This window comes from Orycteropus afer, unplaced genomic scaffold, assembly GCF_000298275.1.
Source record: "Orycteropus afer afer isolate SDZICR_OR568_19922 unplaced genomic scaffold, OryAfe1.0 scaffold00235, whole genome shotgun sequence".
Taxonomy (NCBI): domain Eukaryota; kingdom Metazoa; phylum Chordata; class Mammalia; order Tubulidentata; family Orycteropodidae; genus Orycteropus; species Orycteropus afer.
In genome coordinates, this window is record NW_006921822.1 from 3,796,864 (window position 1) to 3,818,572 (window position 21,709).

The 21,709-nt window shown below is 39.6% G+C and overlaps 1 protein-coding gene across 1 annotated transcript in view; it reads left to right on the forward strand.

The window, feature by feature from the left end:
• The window catches only part of SHROOM3 (shroom family member 3), a 577,837-nt gene extending 556,846 nt beyond the window's left edge, over nt 1–20,991 (forward strand). The window contains exons 9-11 of the mRNA XM_007949040.1: nt 2,830–2,980; nt 18,329–18,601; nt 20,623–20,991. Coding sequence (XP_007947231.1) covers nt 2,830–2,980; nt 18,329–18,601; nt 20,623–20,991 — 793 coding nt within the window. The remainder of the gene's footprint in view (nt 1–2,829; nt 2,981–18,328; nt 18,602–20,622) is intronic.
• Nucleotides 20,992–21,709: the final 718 nt, after the last annotated feature.

A 21,709-nucleotide genomic window follows, 5' to 3' on the forward strand; every position in this document is an offset into this window, starting at 1 on the left:
AAAAAAAAAAAAAAGCATTGAGCCATGTCACTTTAGTTTTGTGGTTTTCACTGTACGCAAATTATATTTCAATAAAGTGCATTAAAAAAATTGGCACTTTTCTTGATCTGACAGAATGTGTCATGTAATTCATAACATACCAATGTTTTTTAGTATTATTTTAAACAACTTTTTATTGTTATTTGGGTAACAGTCTTACATACCAAATCAGTTTCCTATTCAACAGTTTATACATATTTTGCATTGTGACATTAGTGGTTTGTTTGTTTTTTTTTTTTTTTCCTTTTATAAAACAGAAACAGATCTTTTGTGGCTTTCTATGAGATTTCAAAAGTTCTCAGGATTTTATCATACTCAGGAAGTTTATTCTGTAAAAACCCTGTTTCCAAGACAGATTGCACAAGAATAAAATTAAATTGTCAATCCAGTAGCCAAAGAAAATTTTGTTATCTTAGCAGTAATAAACCTAATTCTTTGCTATTGGCATTAGAGCTTTTACAATTTTTCATGAATTAACCCATCAAACTTCAGTTGTAAAAAAAACAAGAATATTAATCATATCAAACAAAAAAATCTTTAACAAACTTTCCATGTTTGTTATGTATTTCTCATGTCATAATCCTTCCAAACAAAAAGAACACTTATATTATTAGACCTGAATACACTTACATATATCTTTTCTCTGTGGCATAAATTTAGCTATTTAACTTTCCTCTCACCATTTATGGCTATGACTTATTCTGACTTCCAATATCCATCTAAATTCTTTTCTTGTTCCCATGTTGGTTCTATGTTTTTCTCTTTTTAACTTGGAATAATCAGTATCTTTCATTTTAGGATAAAATTATTTTAATAAAACATTTCATATACTTAATTTAGCTTGAGTTGTTTAAAGATAAACTGCTTTTAAGTTGACATATTACAAAACATGAAAATTTTATAGTGAATTTATTTTCATAATTCTTAGGAATATTAGGACTATTCAATTTATAAAAGTGCTTATTTATTAGACTAATCAGGAGAAATATAATCTAATTTAGTAATACCATCCAGAGGTTGGAAGTTATTATATTTTTATAACTTTATCTTTTGCATGCATTACAGGCTCTTTTAGAAAAACAATTTAGAACAATTTGTCTCTTTTTGGGCCTTTTTATACCATAATAAATGATTTATCCTTATTCAGTGCATTTTTCAAATTAAAGTTTGTCAGAGTAGCTTATTAACAGCCCAAATCATAAGATAGGAGTAAGGAACAGTTTTTTCTGGAAGAAAAAGGAACTGAATTTTTAGACAGCCCAATGGGGGGGGGGGCATTAGGTATAGCTTTCAACTGATAACAGACAGAAACTTAGAGACAAAATAGGTAGAAGGAAAGAACAGATGGAAACTCATTTTCTCAAAGTGATCACTGAAATTCCAAATTACTTCTAGTATATTCAGCTTATAGTGTTCAGAATATGAACTTTAAAATAGCATCCCAGTAGAAATTGGGGGTGGTTCAGGGGGACCCAAGCTTATTTATCAAAGATACTTTAAAAATCTTTCTACAATTAATTCACAGAAATATGAGTCACTAATAAACACATTTAGGAAATTTCTTTCTTTATTCATTATGAAGTTAAGAGTAATTGGAGAAGGAGCTCATTTAGCTGCCTTGTACAGTGTTGTTGTTACTTGGTTATCATTGGTAGAGACAGTTATCAGTACATACTAGAAGGATCCTCTAAGCTTTCTTCAAGGTTGCTTCAACATAAGCTATCTTGGAGCACTTTTTACTTCATAAAATCCCTAGCACTGACAACACTGAGTGCAAAACAAGGAAAAAATGTAAAAAAAACCCTTTAAATAGCTTCTAACTCTAGTCTTTCCTAGGAGGAAAACAAATACAACAATGAAACTCAAAAAACTTTGACATAAGAAAGTGAAGACTCGATTTCAAGAGGTTACTTACTGTAAGATGACTCTGAGAAATGGTGGAAGTGGAGAGCAGTGCCTGGGTCCTTGACCTATCAGGGTCATGAAAGTTAATGTATCTTCAAAATCCCACACTTCTGACACCATTTATGTCAGAGAGTTAAAAAAAAAAAAAAACTCCAGTAAGGAGAGAAACTATATAGTTTTATTGTTGGATTTTCTACAGCCAAACTGGAACAACAATTCTTAAAATACCAAGTGCTCCAAGATCCAAAAAAAGGAGAAAATTTTATGTAGGAAGATTGGGGTTTACAGGAGTCAGGAGGGTTGGTGTTATACATGAGTTACATATAAGTTGCAAGTAAACTTTTCAGAATGTCAATCTGTTGTTTTCAATCACAGATTTGTGTATAAGTAAAATTTGTATACAGACATTTTTTCAGGCAATAATTTTGTCATTCCGTTAAGACATCCTTGCTTTGTTTAACCAAGAACTGTAACTTTGTCATACATTACAAGCATTCTGAGAACAAAACATTTCTATCATAGTTTTAAGTAAGTATGATTCCAAGGGGGGAGTACACATACTTTGAAAGCAGAAGAAAAAAGGAAACTAGGGCAAAGGAAATTTGGATTCAAAACCTATGTCATTTAATCATGCCAGGTACCTTAGTTTTAGAGCTCTTTCAGACTACCTTTGGTGATTTTCTATCCCAGGTTTACTTGGCTCCACGGGCCCTACACATAGTAATCACTCATTAGTAAATACTCGTTAGTTAAGTCATCTTAATTTCTAGGAAAGAAATTTAATAGAATTTCGTAGACATTTCTGAGTAGAAGGACATTAGCAGTATAATGAAGCTTTTTGTTCTGTGCTATGTGTAACTGTACTTTTTGTTCTTTATGGTCCAGGAGCGAAGAAAAGGAAACAGTGGGCATGCTGGTCAACTGTCCTGCTTACTACAATATGTCTGCCCCCAAGGCTGAACTGCTAAAGAAAATCAAAGATATGCCAGAAGAGGTGAATGAGGAAGAGGAGCAGGCAGATGTCAATGAAAAGAAGGTGAGCTAAGAATGAGGGTCCCTTTGTTCTACTCTTCCCAGAAATATACCCACTCATTATTTAATGACGTGGTTAGGTTCCAAAGACCATGTTGTTATGCAAAAATTGGTGGTATGTGAAATGGAGGATTATTGTAACTTTACATAACTGCCAAATTTCACCATCACATAACTGCCAAATTATATCTTTACAAAACTGCCAAACCACTGAGACTCATGGCCCAGCAAAGTTGACTCATACCTTAACCATCATAGCCAGCATTACTCTTGCTTTGTAACTCAGTGTTTGTTAATGCCATATGTACATCATTAATGTGCAAAATAATGGGTTAGGAGATTTTTTACTATTGTCATAAATGCAAAAAGTAGGATAATAAGATAGTCAATAACTGATGAGTTGATGTATAGTCAAAACCCTTGTAATTAGCAGCATTACTAGGAGAGGAAATGGCCTACTGCATTACCAAACCTAGCTAAAACCATCATTAGACTTTGGCCTTGTATGGCACTTTGAGCAATTTCCTCACAGTTGTCCTGTGAGTAAAAGGACAGGTAAGCTACAGTGACAAAAGCCATTATTAAAAAAATCTCTTAGGAAGGTGAGGACCAGGTTTGCTGGTCCGATAGAGCCTGGTGGGACCACTGAGACTATGGCCCCTAGCTGCCCTTCAGGTCTGGAATTGAACCCACACCTGTGGTTGCCAGCCAAACAATGTACAGGCATGTGAGTTAAACATTTACCTCACGTAGACACACGCCCTAGAGAGAACAATCATGGGAGAAGGAAGGGCTGCTTATGCACAGGGAGACAGCTCAGGGGGCAGGAGAGTATGGAGGGATGGACACTGGGAAGAGGTAACTATGGGAGGAAGTGGGAGGGGAGCTGTTGCATTGTGGTAAACTGTGGTCAATGACATGCAACAAAGTATATGTGAACTGCTGTATGGAAAGTGAATTTGCTCTGTAAACCTTCACCCAAATAATTAATTAATTAATTAAAAAAAAAAAATCTCTTAGATTAAGTTATTTTCTAGAAGTCTTATATTTGGGACCAACGCCCAGGTCCACTCAGCACTGGTACTCTGACAGTCTTCTCTGCAGCTGAGCAGCTATTCCAAGGGTCTGTTTGATTCTTAGTTCATGTTTCATGGCCAAAAGGAAAAAGTAGAAAATCTAGAAACTTGGTTTAGGGAAAGAGCAGGGGGAAGAAAACACTTCAGGATAAAAGTGATATTAACCTTTATGGTCTCCAACTCTCTTTTCAGTATTCTAATGACTAGCTTGAAAGTATAGCATTGGAATTTAGTTTGCAGCATTTGATACTCCTACAGAAGTGTAAAATGTTAAACATTTAGAAAATGACCATGACACTACTGCTGCCTCCCACATGCCATAGATATCTTAAGCCTAGCTGTTTTTGCAGGGGAAAAAGTTCTTGCCATGCCATTTTCTGTACAGGGCTGCCTTCCACTGTGCCTACAGCTCTTCCCATAACTCAGGCATGCATGCTGAAAAAGCGCTCTTTGTTAAATAAAGCTTGGCACTTGCTGAGCCTGGTATATAAGTGCTTTTAGATGGGACCGATTCCAGGAGAACCTTTCTTATGTGATTCTGTTTCATTCTACGATATGACTTCTAACCCGTCTTGCTTACCAGTTGGAATGAGACCTAGGGGCAGGATGTAATAGACCAGGAGAGATTTTAGGGTTTTTAGGAGCATCTACCTAAGTGACCAACACCCATGGAAGCAGCAGTCAAGAAATCAGCACATATTGTGCTGGGCAGATCTGCAAAAGACCTCTTTAAAGTGCTGAAGAGCCAAGATGTTTCTTTGAAGACTAAGGTGTGTCTAACCCAAGACATGGTGTCAGTCACCTCATATGCATATGAAAGCTGGACAGTGAATAAGGAAGACAGAAGAAGAGTCAATGCTTTTGAGTTGTGGTATTGGTGAAGAATATTGAAAGTGCTATGGACTGCCAGAAGAACTAACAAATCTGTCCTGGAAGAATTACAGCCTGATTGCTCCTTGGAAGCGAGAATGGCCATGACTGCTTTGGTCACGTTGTCAGAAAAGACCATTCCCTGGAGAAGGGTATCATGCTTGGTAAAGTGGAGGGTCAGGGAAAAAGGGGAAGGCTCTTAATGAGATGGATTGACACAGTGGCTGCAACAGTGGTATAGCAAGGATTGTGAAGCTGGCTCAGATATAGCAAGGATTGTGAGGCTGGCACAAGGACCAAGCAGTGTTTTGTTCTCTTGTAGTAGGGTCACTATGAGTCAGAGCCAACTTGGCGGCACCTAACAGCAACAACAACTGCTTAAGTGGTACTCTTTTCCCTCCTGCTGTTCTAGCCCTGTGTGCGCATAGGACAGGGCTGACATGCTTATGCAGCCGTTATAGTTAAAACTCTCACTTCTGGCCCAAATTTACCACATTTAAACACCTGCTTCCATAGCACACCTCGTGCCATGTCCCTACCCCAGCAGTGCTCACTGCCCTTAAATGGATCCTTTGATTAGAAGTAAGACCATCTTGCTCCATAGAGTTTTCTGTGGCTGATTTTTCTGAAGTAGATCATCAGGCCTTTCTTCTGAGGTACCTCTGGGTAGACTTGAACCTCCAACCTTTCAGTTAGAAACCAAAAGTATTAACCATTTGTATCACCCAGGGACCCCATCCCAAAGAGCAGGCTATATAAACACCATCACAGGTACCAGGCTGCTATGACATCTTTAACTGAACACTTTACGGAGAGTTTTTTAGTGCTACTGTTTTTTTTATTTTGTTTATGTATATAGCTTTATGCATATAGCAGTGTGGTAAATTACTCATTACTTTTTACTCCCCATTTTTAATTTTTTTAACTGCTTTTCCATCACTTCATTATCACCTTCTCACTCTGAGGATTGTATGGTAAAAAAAAATATACTTAGCCTGAGAATATGAAAGAAAGGTTTAATTTATCCTCATTGGAAATAACATTAGGTACATTATCGAGCACTTACTATGTTCTAGGAGCTCTGGTGGTGTAGTGGGTAAAGTCATTGGCTGTTAACCACAAGGTTGGTAGTTCAAACCCACCAGCTACTCTGTGGAAGAAAAATGGGACAATCTGCTTCTGTAAAGATTTACAGCCTTGGAAACCCAATGGGGACCACTGTGAGTCAGAATCAACTCAGTGGCAGTGAATTTGGTTTTGTTTTCGTCCTACGTTCTAGGTACCGGCCATGTTTTTCACATATGACTGTATTATCTCTTTATTTCACACAAATCCCTTCTGAGAATTTAAGTAATTTTGCTAATATGAGGTAAAATCCAAATTAAACTTAAAACTGTCAGATTCCATAACCTGCTAAAAGTGACTTCCACGTCACTTGCCGTGAAACCTTGCTGCCGTGGGAACTGAGCTAAAATTGAAGTCTTTTGGATATAACTAACGAGAGCTTGAAATTAACATCCCTAATTTCTGAAAACCAAAGTCATTAGGATAGAAATATCACTGATTTGGGGCCTGAGAAGTCTCCAGTCATATGCTGTGCCTTTGTAGTAATAGGCTTCAGCAAATAAAAGCACACTCAGGCAACCGGGTAAGAAAGGTCACTGCAGAGAGGGCATAGTGAGGCACAGAGGAAACAGATGGACAGGGCCATGTAACTCAGGCCTAACAAATAGCAATACTGTTTGTTGAATTAAATGATAAAGGACAGAACTCCCAAGTTGAGTTTTGCTATTTAACTAAAGAAGAGTACCAAGAGTGTAACCATGGATAGATTAGAAATCAGGGTGGAGGGGAAAACCTGGATTTGTATAAAATTAAGCAAGTAGCTTGACCTTTCTTTGTCATGTTTCTTCGTACAATGGAAGTGATGATGAGCCTCACATGATGATGTGATTGATGGGCAGTCAAGCTCCCCGTGTGCAGTTGCTGCCCACTCCCCTCTGAGTCATGGTGACTCTGATGTGTCAGAGCAGAACTGTGCTGCGTCGGGTTTTCAGTGACAGACTTTTTTGTTTTCTTTTGGAAGTAGATCACCATCACCAGGCCTCTGTTCTGAGGTCCCTCTGGGTGGACTTCCACTTATCAGCCAACCACGTTGTTTGTTCCACCCAAGGATTCCTCAGTCAAAGTAGCTAATGTATATTAAAGTGCTCTTTAAAGTATAAGCTCTAAGACATTACCATTGTCATATCCTGCCCTTAATTAGGAGACAGTCAAGGTGATGATGCCACTTAAATAGGCAGATGTTTGTGGCATCTGCTGTCTTCTGTGATAAGATGTTTAGTAAGAAGGCACCTTGCTGCTAGCAAGGCTAGATGACTTTTCATTTCCTAAACCAGGTACTTTTTAGGGAACGCAGCTCACATTTGTTTTTTTCTCTTCAGCCTGGAAAATTCATAGCACCCTGGAGGACACCCATTGGCCCTTTTGGGTTTTCTGGCTCTTGAGGGAGGTAGAAAGATAAGAATAGGATATGTAGTTAATAGGGGCTTCATCCAAAGTGGGGATTTCCTTTGGTTTCTTCTTCCTTTAATTTCTTCTTCTGGGGCTTCAAGGAACCTGGGGGTTGGCAAGTCAATTTGAAAGTATAAAATACTAAGAAAAAGTCCTGAAAAACAGAAGTCTGAGATGAAGTTGCAATGACAGGTTTGCCGGGAATAACATTAGCATATAAAGGAGAAAGCTCTTCTAAGAGATAGGTGAATAAAGCCAATTAATTTATATCATAATTATGATAAGGAATTACTATTAGGCAAAGAATTAGTTCAGTTCATTAAACACTTGAGACCATGCCTACTCAGTTCCAGGCACTGTGGTAGTCCCTGGGAGTACAAACATGAATAAGACAGTCTCTACGCTCCTGGAGCTTATGGACTTAAGAGGCTGATGGATTATTTTAGTACAGCATTATAAATCTTCTGATCATGGATAGTGCTAGGGGAGCCCAAAAAAGCAACATCTAACCCAACAGGGTAGAGTCAAGGAAGGCTTCCGGGAGGAGATAAATCCTGAGCTCAGCATTATGTCAGTGAGTCAATAACAGACAAAAAAGGATGCTCAAGACAAATGGAACATGATGGGAAAAGACCCAGAGACAGGAAAAAGCCTTGAGAGTGTGTGTGTGTTGAAGAAAGACACTGCAAGTTGTTCAGTATTCCAGAACATAAGATGAAAGGACTTGCTCATAATTAAATAAAAGATTACCAAATTTTAAAAATAACAAAGGAATTCACAAGTAGTAGGAAATAAGTCTGAAAAGCTCTATAGGGCTCAGAAGGTTAATGGAAATCAGATAGGGCTTTGTATGAAGTGCTGAAGAGTTTGGATTTTATCTTTTGACAATGGAATATCTTTTAAGGTTTTTGTTTTGCTTCATTTTTGTTTCTAATAAACAAGGTTATTCAAGAGTCTCTGGGTGGTGCAAAAGATTAAATACTGGACTACTGTCTGAAAGATTGGCAGTTCATAACCACCAGAGGCACCTCAGAAGACAGGCCTGGCAATCTGCTTCCAAAAGGTCTTACCCTTGAAGATTATATGGAGCAATTCTATTCTGCATACACGGGGTCCATGAATCAGAAGCAACTTGACGACAGCTAATACCAGTACAAGTTTATTCATGTGTAATAGAATTTTCTTTAGTGTCACTGTCTTACATTTATATATCTGATTTGGAAACACTTAACTGTGAGCTTTAAATAATGATGTTAAAGGCATTTATTAATGTGTGCATCATGAAGTTGAAAGTGAAATTCTCTTCCTGGTATATACCAAGATTTTCTAATGATAGTGGGGGAAAAAAAAAGGATTGTTGGTCAATATTCATTTCCCAAGACATAGTGTATATAGCCTTACATCAGGTTTTGCAAAATAATGATTTTTTTTTACCTAATATCTAAAGTTATTAATAATCTAAGCTATATTTCTAGGCATGAAACTCAGAGTTGATAGAAATTAGATTCCTGATTCATTAGTAAATATTTAACAATTGAAAATAGCATTTAAAATCTATTCTACTATATTTTCTATTTATACATCCTAAATAATGGACAATAATAGTCCGAGTAAACGTAAGTATTACTTAAGACAGTAGGAAATACTTTAATTGTCCAAATGCCTGACATACATAAAAAGTAAAGACAATTTAATCATTACAGCTTTCAAGAGTTTGGCTAAGTCCTGCCATACTGATTAGACAAAAGTCTGCTTAAACAGATCACGTGATCCCCCTATTCTGGGGGAATAATATTTCAAAAAGCAATGTGAATGTGGAACAAAACTCAAAATCATTTGGAGGAAAAAAAAAGTGGGGAGGACCAGGTTTGCTGGTCTGATAGAGCCTGGTGGAACCACTGAGACTATGGCCCCTACCTGCCCATCAGGTCTGGAATTGAACCCATACCTGTGGCTTCCAGCTAAACAAAAGACAGGCATGAGTTGAACATTTACCTCAAGTAGATACTCTCCTTGGAGAGAACAATCATGGGAGAAGGAAGGGCTGCTTATGCATAGGGAGACAGCTCAGGGCGCAGGAGAGTATGGAGGGATGATCACTGGGAAGAGGTAACTATGGGGAGGAAGTGGGAGGGGAGCTGTTGCATTGTGGTAAACTGTGGTCAATGTCATGAGACAAAGTATATGTGAACTGCTGTATGGAAAGTGAATTTGCTCTGTAAATCTTCACCCAAATCACAATTTAAAAAAAAAAAAAAGCAAGGTGAATCTTTTGTTCCTTAGAATTAATTTACTTTCCCCAAGAGGTCATTAGCAGCCAGCTGGTTCTCAGCTGCCCATTTCTGTTCCTCTTCTTTATTTAGAGCAGGTCTGCAGGTGATTATTTTAGTTTTCCTTTAACTGAGACAGTCTTTGTTCTGCTGTCATTTCTGAAGGATATGGTCACTGGATATAGATTTCTAGGTTGACTGTTCTTTTCTTTCAGCCCTTTAAAGATGATATTCCACTGGTTATTCCATGGCTTCTGATGAGAAAAAAGATGGTTATTTACATATTTGTTCTCCTGTATGCGATGTGTTGTTTCCTGAAATTGCTTTCAAGACTTTTTTTCTTTATCTTTGATTTTCAGCAGTTTTATTATGATGTGATTTTCTTTGAGTTTATCTTGGGGTTTGCTGAGCTTGATTTTGTAAGTTTATGTGTTTCATCAAATTTGAGACCTTTTTAGTCAATATGTCTTCAGGTATTTTTTCTGCATCACTCTCTTCCTCTTTTCTTTGTGGGACACCAATGACACAAATGTTAGACCTTTTGATATTATTCCACAGATCCCTAAGGCTCTGTTACTGGGTTTTATTTTGTTGTTGTTTTGTGTTTGTGTTTACTTTTTAATCTGTTTTCTTTCTCTTCTTCAGATTCCATAATTTATATTGGTCTATCTTCAGGTTCACTGACTTTCTTATGTTACATCCATTCCGCTAGTGAGTTTTTTTCCTTTTTTAATTTCAAGTATTGTAGTTTTCAGTTCCAGAACACCTTTTTTTTTTTTTAATAGTTTTCTGTTTCTTGGTAAGAACTGTTATGTTTCCATTAATTTTTTACTTCTATCTTATGGATCATGGTTATAATAGTTGGTTTAAAGGATTTGATAATCCCAACATCTGGGTTATCTCAAGGCTAGCATCTGTCGATTATGTTTTTCCCTTGAAAATTGATCACATTATTCCAGTTCTTTGAATGTTGGGTAATTTTGGATTATATCCCGGACACTTGGCGATATTATGTTGTGAGACATTTGGTCCTCTTAAAATCCTCTTGAGAATAATAATTATTTTGTTTTTGTTTTACAGACAGTCAGCCTGGTTAGGTTTGATGGTAGGTTCTCAAGTCTGGGTAGTGATTTCAATGTCAGTTAATTTTCAAAGCCTTTGCTGTTTGCTTTCATATCTGTCCCTAGCATGTGCAGCTTTAAGCCTAATATTTATATCAATTTATATACAGAATTCCACCCACTGCATTCAAGCCACTTTTGACTCTTAGTGACTCTAGCACAAAGTAGAAGTGCCCATAGGGTTTCCAAGGCTATAAATCTGCATGGAAATGTACTGCTTCATTTTTCTCTCTTGGAGCAGCTGGTGGGTTCGAACTGCTGAAAGCTATTTGCTGGCCTGATCCATCACAGCTGTGATCCATCACAGCTCGCCATATATGCTAACAGAAGTATTACAGAACAGTTAGATCAGTCACTCCTGGCCAAATGTTGCATACCTCAAGCATGGCACTGATTGTGAGGACGGTACAAGGACCAGGCAGTGTTTTCATTCTGTTGTACACAGGGTCGCTATGAATCAGAACCAACTCACAGTGACTTACAAAAACAGTAACACAGCTGTGCATTTCTGCATAACTTGGGTTGTTGTTGTTATTATGCGCCATCTAGTAGGCCCTGACTCATAGCGACCCCTCCTTGGGTTTCTAAGGCGGCATCGCTACAGAAGTAGATTGCCCAACCTTCCTTCCAAGGAGTAGTTGGTGGGTTTGAACCACCAGCATTCTGGTTAGCAGTCAAGTGCCTTTGGCACTGTGCCACCAGAGCTCCCTAACTGGAACTATCCTCAGTGAAAGAGATAGAGGAAAATAATGTGCCTTCCCCTCGTACTCTTTGGATTTCTTCTTGGGATTTTAGGTGCCCATGCTACCACTGGAGCTCTGGTAGCATAGTGGCTAAAGCATTTGACTGCTAACCAGAAGGCTGGCGGTTCAAACCCACCAGCCACTCCTCGGAAGGAAGGTTGGGCAATCCTATTTCCGTAGTGATACTGCCTCGGAAACCCAAGGAGGGGTCGCTATGAGTCGGGAGCGACTCGACGGCACATAACAACAACATGCTACCACTTTTTTGGTGCACCTCCACAACTGAATGCCCTTTGGGCCAGAGATTGAGAGGGAAAATAAAGAAGAGAAAAAAGAAAGAAAAGAAGAGAGGGGTGGGGTGTGAAACAGGATTTCTTTCACACTTCCCAGCTCATAAAGACTCCTTTTCTAGTTCTCTGATCTTAGATGAGGTTTCTCTCAGGCCTTTTGCTGCCACACCCTCTGTAACTGGGGTCAAAGATGGATGAGTAAGTACTAAAATTTAAAAACAACAACAGGAAACGTACCTGCATTACAGGTTGTGCTTCAAGTTTTGTCCCCCTCTGCAATCTAAATACTATTGTTAACTTTTCAGGGTCCTCAGGTAGTTGCATTTTGAATTTTTCCAGGGACTTTCATTGTAGTTGGGAGCTCCTCAGAAGGAGGGTTAGGCAATCTACTTCCATAGTGATACCACCTTGGAAACCCAAGGAGGGGTCGCTATGAATCAGATCCGACTCGATGGCAGTGAGTTTGGGTTTTTTTTTGTTTCATTGTAGTCAGTGGAAGAGGGAGACTTTCGTGGGCTTATGCCTTCCTGGTCAGCACCAGAAATCTCCTTCACAACGTGTAATCACAGATCAGAGAGGCATGGCAGATTTGCAATTTAGAAGCGTCTACTGGTTGGGAGCTCTGGTAGCGTAGTGTCTAAGGCACTTGACTGCTAACCAGAAGGCTGGCAGTTCAAACCCACCAGCCACTCCTTGGAAGGAAGATGGGACAACCTACTTCCGTAGTGATACTGCCTCAGAAACCCAAGGAGGGGTCGCTATGAGTCGGGTCCAACTCAACGGCACATAACAACAACAACTGATGCAATGCCTAAGGCATTTGATTGCTAACCAGAAGGCTGGCAGTTCACATCTACCAGCCACTCCTCGGAAGGAAGGTTGGGCAATCTACTTCATAGTGATACCACCTTGGAACCCCAAGAAGGGGTTGCTATGAGTTGGATCCGACTCAACAGCAGTGAGTTCGGTTTGTTTTTTGGTACTGGCAGCTGTATGTGGAGTAAGACAAGAGGAAGGCAGACCATTTCGGAGTATTGCAATCATTCAGAAAAGTGATAATGTTGATCTAAGGCCCACTGCACAAAACAGATGCATTAGAACAAGAGAAAAAAAATGAATAGAGTCTGGTGATAGGTGAGATGTAGCTGATGGGAGAGAGGAAGGAGTCAAGAATGAGTCCCAAATACCTGGGTGACAGTTATAACTGAAATAGAAAAAAGTAAAGAGATCCTTTTTCAGAGGGGATATTAAATAGATTTAATATTGTTTCTAGTATGTTGTCAAGGAGTCCTGATACACAGAGCCAAGTTATTGTAGTTGTTATGTGCTGTCCAGTCAGACCCAACTCATAGCGACCCCTCCTTGGGTTTCTGAGGCAGTATCACTACGGAAGTAGATTGCCCAACCTTCCTTCCGAGGAGTGGGTGAGTTTGAATCGCCAGCCTTCTGGTTAGCAGTCAAGTGCCTTACTCACTATGCTACCAAAACTCCAAGAGACCATACTAAATAGATATAACATCTTTCTGGTTATAAGCCTTCCCAAGAGAAAATGGTAAAGAACCATTCTCAACAGAATTTACTAGGGAATATTTGAAATGGCAATCAAGTCCCCATAATCTTTCTCCTTTAATCGGATCACACAACATTAGGTAGAGGCTTGATCCAGTTATTGTAATTGGCACAGAAACCGCCTCTAACAGCTCTCTTAGGTGAATTCAACTTATTTTAAAAACAAGAAAACAGTAATATGTTGCTGCCGATGATAACAGAGCCTATACATTGGAAATGTTCTCACATGGTTTCTACTTTTACTTTTTACTAATGGAAGCCTGAATTCCACTCAGTTCCTAAACCCTAGCCACTTGGGCAAGAATATTACTCTGCTTGGAATGAAAGCAGTCAGTCAACAGAAGCCAGCTGTGTGGGATGTCACTAACACTGTCAGCTCAAGTCACCTGAGCAGAAGGCAAAGCAGGGTTGTCTTGTGTAGGGGAGAAGTTGGGTATTCCCCTCAAGGCATCTACCTAAAATGAGTGGTGTATGTTCTTCAAATTGTTGCCTAATTTTGACAGTAACACAAAGCACAGTAACTCAAATGTGTATAATACTTTTATATTTTCCATAGTGCTTGCACATCAGGGTTCATAACATTCCTATGAGCTGTTTTAATGTTGTAATTAAACTGAACTCTGGAGCCAGACAACCTGGATTGAAGCCTGGCTCTGCCACTTCTTAGCTATGTAAGTTTGAGAAAGTTGATTAAGCTCTATCTGCCTCTATCTGCCACTTTTTTCATCAGTATTGTTGTTGTTGTTGTTGTTGTTATGTGCCGTCGAGTCAAACCTGACTCATAGCGACCCCTCCTTGGGTTTCCGAGGCAGTATCACTACGGAAGTAGGATTGCCCAACCTTCCTTCCGGGGAGTGGCTGGTGGGTTTGAACCGCCAGCCGTCTGGTTAGCAGGCAAGTGTCTTATCCCCTATGCTACCAGAGCTCCCTTTCATCAGTATAATGGAGATAATTATAGTACTCATCTCATATGGTTGTTAAGATTAGTAATTGGACAGTAAAACACTTAGAATAGTGCCTGGCACAGAGAAAGAACTTAATAATTCGCCATTATTATTTTCAGGCAGGTATTATTATCCCTTTCTTAGGGCGGGTAAAACTGAGACGCAAAAGATCAAGTGACTTGTCTGACGGTGGATCTTGTCTGAGAGCCTGGTCTCCTGCTTCCTTGTCTGGTACTCATCACACACAGAGCAATAAGGAAGGGGGAAGCAGTCCAGCAGATGGTGAGGGAGGAGAGGGAGGTTCTGTTAAACTACGTTTAGAAAAAGAACCGTTATAGATAGTACCTCTCCTGGGGTGAGTTTATAGTTTATGCCACGTAAGAAATGAAGCGGATAAATGTCAATGGTTTTACAGTTAAGTAGCTCCTAAGAGACTTGTTGTGTGTTATTTAAACAACAACAAAAAAGCCCAAACACGTCTTCTTCAAAATATGTCTGTCACAGAAGGTCAAATACTGTATGATCTCATATTAAATAAGGTGTAATATATAGAAACTAAAGGTTATTAGTGGTAACTGTGTGTGGAAGACATGGGGGGAGGAGGGGTTCTGGCTTAGGGGACATTGACTTTATATTAATGGTGATAGAATAATTTGAGACAATAAAGCAATGAAAGTTGCACACATGAAGATTGTATCAATGTCATTGAATTGTACATGTGGAAATTGTCAAATTGGTGAAAATTTTGTTATGTCTATTTAAAAGAAAACAAAAAACTCTTCTTCACTCTCCTAATGAATTTTGTGGGTAAGAAGTTGGTAGCTTTGGAGAGATCTACCTGACAAAGAAATGGCTGTTTAGTACAGCCAACTTTCCCTTGTTGCCTTCAGTTACTCAGAGCCCTTTAAAACTACATTTTTAAATCCAAATTTCCATTTTGAATGGTTTGGTGGAGTTTTAGAAATTCACATGCCATCCAGATATGCAACATTTGGCCAGAAGCAACTGATCTGACTGCTCTGTAATAACTTACGTTAGCATATATGCCGAACTATGACGGATCACATTACAGGCCAGCAAATAGCTCTCATGGATCAAAATGCCACAAAATGTGTGTTGGTTCTTCCCACAGAAGTTTCCCATCCTCGCCCCTAGACATTTTCATCTCATTCTGTTCTTCTTTACACCATGAAGCCTAGAGTACATATCCGGCTACTGGGGTGGATGCACTTAAGGTTCTGCGCAGCAATTGTGTCTTTGAAAGTCAAAGCAGGGTCTGGAGAGGAAAGACTACATAGACTGGGCTGTGGAGCCTCGACCCTGACTGCTATTCAGCTGTGCCGTATTCTTTTGACCTGCCCCAGCCCATTGAATCAGGCTTATTTCGTGGCTGTCCTTTCAGCACGCTGACCTGCTCAGGAGCCTGAGAAAATTGGTGACTCCCATCTCAGACAGAACATTCAGGAAGACGAATTTTTCCTTCTCTTTACCACTCCCCCTTACATGTGAGGGCAGACAAACTACTACTTATCCTTACTGGTTTCTGCTTCCTTGTTTACAAACTGAGAATTATCACACCAGTCCCTTAAAATATCAGCTTCAGAGAACCTTAATGAGGATTTTTAAATGATATCAATTAAATTGTTAATAAAAGTACTTTCTTCCAGAAATGACTACCAACAATATGATTTTCGAAAGAAGTCATGTTTATGAGAATAGTGAAAAACGTGAAGCTGGTACCTCTTTTTTTCCCATACTTCATTTTTAAAAAGCATTCTCTAGAAATTGTACTCTTCAAGACTTGAGGTTGCATTTTAGAAATCCAAGAATTTAAAATGTATGAATTTAGAATGTATGTGAATAAGCATGAAACTTTTTCCTGAGGTTGGTGTGATAAGACTGGAGTTGCTCAGTTAACTACTTCCTTGGATTTGGTATGTCTTGGTTTTCTTTAAATATTGTCCTGTACCGTTTGGAATAGCAAGCCTAGGCATCTTACAAGGGTAAAAACTGCTGGGCTGACTTCATATAAATGTCAGTCGTTCATTCCCACTGCCTTCAAGTCAATTCTGACCCCCATTGAGTTTCCAAGGCAGTAAATCTTTACAGAAGTAAATTGGCCCATGTTCCTTCCACAAAGCAGCAATAAGGTTTGAGCTGGTGACCTTCTGACTAGCAATCAGATGCCTTAGGCACTTCCCCACCAGAGCTCCTTAGTCTGCCATTATCTACCTAAAAACAGGATGATGACATTTGGCTTGTCTTAGTCCTATCCAATAGGAATGTTGAGAAGGTAATAGCATGCAGTGTTTATTTTTCCCGTTGCTTTCTATTACAAAGCCTTTACTGTTCTTTTTATATGAATTGATACCACATTAAAACATCACCATACTGTGCTAGGCATTTTGCTGGGGGTACCTAGTATGTTACTTTGTGGGCAGGTATCATAGCTACCAGCCAGAATTGCTTTCTGGAAAATGATGATGCTTTCCAAGAGAAGGTAAGGGAGATTAAACATTAAAAATACTCTCTCCACCTCTCAGATTCTCTGGCTGAAGAGTCATATGCTTATACAGTGCACATGTCTTCCCACTACTAAAATTGTCCTTTGCCTTGTTTCTGTCTTATCTAAACAGCTTGAGGAAATCAGTGATTATAACCCATGATGATGGGGAAAGCAGATGTGAATGTTTTCATCTATTCTGCAGCCTCTGGGACTAGGTGGATGAGAAAACAAGGTGTCACCATTAAAGCCAGAACTCCTATATTTCAAGGATATTTTGAATGTCACTTACATTGAAATACTCTGGTGGTCCTGTTCTGAGATGTGCAGATCATGAGAAACAGAATGTTTCTCTATGATTATTTTATCCTTAATGGACTTTCTGATACTGATATTGAACAAAGAATACAAAATGCCCTTCAGTTCTGTTTGTCAGAAATATTTATACTTTTTCCTTTTTCTGTTCCTTCCTTTAAAATGATGATAGACTCTAACCTAGAAGTTGCAACCTTTCTTTTTACCAAGTTTCCAGTTGAAGCCACACAACTTGGCCTTAAATATAGATGTGGTTTGTGCTGGAACCTGTTTCAGTGGGAAAGAAATAGGTTTGAACCAAAAAAGATAAGTATAGAAATTTGTGATGTAAGTGGCATGTTACACAGAAGCTAGGCAAAATATTCCTTAGGGCTCAGGTAACTGGAGACATTGGGGTGCAGTGGAAAGACAAGGGGCTGACTTACTTTCCCATAAAGGTTTTGGTGTCAATATTATGATTGTACAAGGGTGGCCTCTGAAATCAGGCTGAGCTGAGTTCACCTCCATCTCACCATTGGTGTTCATGTGGTTTAGGCCAGCACTTCTCCTCACTGAGTCTCAGTTTCCTTACCTATTGTATGTGGATAAAATAGTAGTTATGACAAAAATGTTGAGAATATTAAATGAGATCATCGATGTAGAATTTCTTGCACAGTGTCTCTGGCATGAGTAATTGTTCTCTATACACTAGTTATGATTAATATCAATTCAGTCCTGTGGACAAGTCCCTTAATTCTCCTAAGATCTTCATCTCTCTGTTTGTAAAACAAGAATAACATGGCATTGTTAAAAGGATGAAATGAGAGCATGTCTTAAAAAGACTTAAAATAATGAATAGTTAACAAACCCATTGGGAAGGCAAAGATGTACAAAGCATACATAATCAGTAAACATTACAAAGCAATGTGTAATCAAGTGTCAAGCTGTGAGCATTTCATAGGTTCAGAGAAAAGCACTGTAGACATTCAGGGAAAGGAGAGAATACTGTGGCCTAATGTTGAAGGCAGTCCCTATGGAGTAGGGGGACCTTCAGCTGAGCCTTGAGGAAAAGACAAGATGTGGCTAGAAGAAGTGAATCCTTAAACGTTGACATCTCTAGCTGGCTAATGTTTGCTGTGTGTCCCTCTGTCGTTACAGGCAGAGCTCATTGGAAGCCTTACCCAGAAGCTTGAGACCCTCCAGGAGGCGAAGGGGAGTGTGCTGATGGACATCAAGCTCAATAACGCCCTAGGAGAAGAGGTGGAGGCTTTGATCCGTGAGCTCTGCAAGCCCAATGAGTTTGACAAGTACAAGATGTTCATAGGGGACTTGGACAAAGTGGTAAACCTTCTGCTCTCCCTGTCGGGGCGCCTGGCCCGCGTTGAGAATGTCCTTAGTAGCCTTGGGGAAGATGCCAGTAATGAAGAACGGGTAGGTGGTCTCTTGATTCAGTTCAACAAGTTTTCCCTCCAGGCCCATGTATATAGAAAGGTGCCGTTAGACATGATGCCTTCTCTGAAGAAGATTGTAATCTCTTTGGGGCGGGGAAAGGAGCCAGCAAGTGTACAGATAACCAGGAAACAGAGAAGAAGGCACCTTCTGTGCCAAGATGTAATGCTGACACTATAGACTTAGGGAATACTTAGGAAAGAGAAAACACAGGTGCCAATTTCTTTTCTCCCAACCCCCTTCCTGTCTCTCCATCTCAGAAGAAAAGAAGCATGATACGTATTGATATTTAATAAAAGGGAGAGGGGTATAGCAAGAGTGCAGGAACATGAGCCCAGGGCTGTGGGGAATCGGGATGTGAGGACCCACAGGTATTCAGAGGCCTGAAAAAGAGACCTGGAAAGATGGAAACTGATCTTCCAGCTCCCCAACTCATTGCCATTGAGTTGATCCTGACTCATAGCGACCCTAGAACAAAGTAGAACTGCTGTATAGGGTTTCCAAAGCTGTGTATCTTTACAGAAGCAGACCACCCCATATTTCTCCTGCAGAGCAGCTGGTCGGTTTGAACTGCCACCCTTTTATTTAGCAGCCCAGCCCTTTAACCACTGTGCCACTATGGCTCCTTACTGATTTCTTCAAAAGTTGGAAATATGATGTTCTCATTGTCGTTTATGAACTAGAGCAGAGGTTCTAAACTTTAGCTACCAGGGTCATCTAGAGGGCTTGTTAAAGCACAAATTGTTTGGGCCCAGCCTCCAGAGTTTTTGATCTAATATGTAGAACAGGGCCTGAGAACTTGCATTTTTAACAAGTTCCCCGATAGCAATGCTACTGCTGATCCAGAGACCACATCTTGAGTACTTACTCAGTAAGTCATTACTGTATTGGAGTAAATGCTCAAGATACCTTGATTGCCCTTTTAAGTCTGTTGATTGTCCTTTAAGTCTGGTGCTGTTGAGTCGATTTCAACTCACAGCAATCCCATGTGACAGAGTGGAACTGCTCCTGTAGGGTTTTCTAGGATGTAATATTTATGAAAGCAGATCTCCAGGTCTTTCTCGTGCAGAACCTCTGGGTGGGTTCAAACCAAATCTAAAATAAAGTCATTACCACAGCCAGTTTAATTTAACCCCTCTCAAATGAAGCTACTGAATGATATTAGAAGTTGGAGAACCATATAAAATGCAACATAATACTAATGAACTGGGTGGAAACAATCCAAATATCAATCAACAGATGAGTGGATGAACAAAATGTACTGTATACATACATATATACTCAGCCATAAAGATGCATGCCACAACATGTATATGAACCTAGTAAACGCTGTGCTGTGCAAAATAAATCAGTTATAAAAGGACAAGTACCATATGAAATCACTTATGTGAAATAAGAAATGTATAGAAACCAAAGATTATTAGTGGTTTCTAGGGGGTGGGGATGAGAGAGGGTAAGAGAGAGCTGTTCATAGGAAGCATTAGGTATATGTTAACAGCAATGGAATAGTTCAGAAAAGGATAGTGATTGCACAATATGAGTGTAGGCAGTGCCACTGACATTGTTGAATTTGCAAATGTTCTGTTATATATATTTTCACCACCATAAAAAAAAATCTAGAAAAGGAATAAGTGTATCAGGGAGGAAATAAAAAGGAATAATGAACCAATTTTCAAAGGAGTCCCTGAGTGGCCCAAATGGCTAAATGCTCAACTGCTAGCCAAAAGATCGGCAGTTCTAACCTACCCAAAGGCACCCCCAGAAGACAGATCTGGCAGTCCGCTTCTAAAACGTCACAGCCTTGAAAATCCTATGGAGCATTTCTCTTCCATGCACACAGGGTCGCTGTGGGTCTGAATCTACGGCATAAACAACACACAGAGTGACAGTTCACATAGAAGTGTAGACATCGGGCAGTCCAGTGGCAGGTTTCTTTGCAGGCACTTTGGCTCTTTGCTTCCTTCCTTTTGTCCTTTGCTGATCTTCTCATTTTGCCCTGGCAGAACTCTCTCAACGAAAAGAGGAAGGTCCTAGCCGGGCAGCACGAAGATGCCCGGGAGCTCAAGGAGAACCTGGATCGAAGAGAACGGGTGGTGCTGGACATCCTGGCCAATTACTTTTCAGAGGAGCAACTCCAGGATTACCAGCATTTTGTAAAAATGAAGTCAACACTCCTCATTGAGCAGCGAAAGCTAGATGACAAGATCAAACTGGGCCAGGAGCAGGTCAAGTGTCTGCTGGAGAGCCTTCCCTCAGATTTCATTCCCAAGGCAGGGGCCCTGGCCTTGCCCCCGAACCTTGCAAGTGAAACGGCTCCTGCTGGGGGATGTACTCTCAGTAGTAATTTTCCAGCATTAACCTCTCCACTTTAACCTCTTCTAAAACACCCAACCAAAAGATATCTTTTCTCTCAACACTATTTAATCTGAAAGATGTTTCAGTACAAACCACTGTTTAAACTACATGGGTTGTTGGGGGGTTTTTCTTGATAAAAGGAAACATTCTGTCCCGGAAAAAGCCTTTTTTTTTTTCCTTCTCTCCCTTCATGATTGATCCTTTGAGAGCTCAGATGCTGCTGGGAGCTTCCCTCCTTTCTATTATTACTTGGTAGTAGAAAGAAAATTAATGACACTCTGAGAACTGGTGGGAGGGTGTTTGATTGATCATTTAGTTTTTAACAGGCTGGGGCATCCTAGATCAGTGTGTGCCACCCTCAGGAATGTATCCCCGGTGGCCTTCCTTTCCTGTGGGCAGAGTATCCTGATGGCAGGGGGCAAGTCCTCATTAACGAAGGGTCTACAACATAAAGCCTTAAAAAGACAAGACACACACACACCCCGAGAGAAAGAGTTGTAAAACCTTGAACATTGTTATTATTTATATTTTTAAAAATGAAAAGAGATCATTTCGTTCATGTGCTAACCACTTACTTGATTCTGTTTTGTGGCGTATGTAGACAATTATGTTTGAGCTTTGTATTTTGTGAAAACCTTAATGAAAATGAAGAATCCCAAAGATAGCTGCATTGAGTGTGGAAACTTGTTTTTTAGCTACACTCCAGAGTTGTCTGTTTTATTTTAACATAAGCAA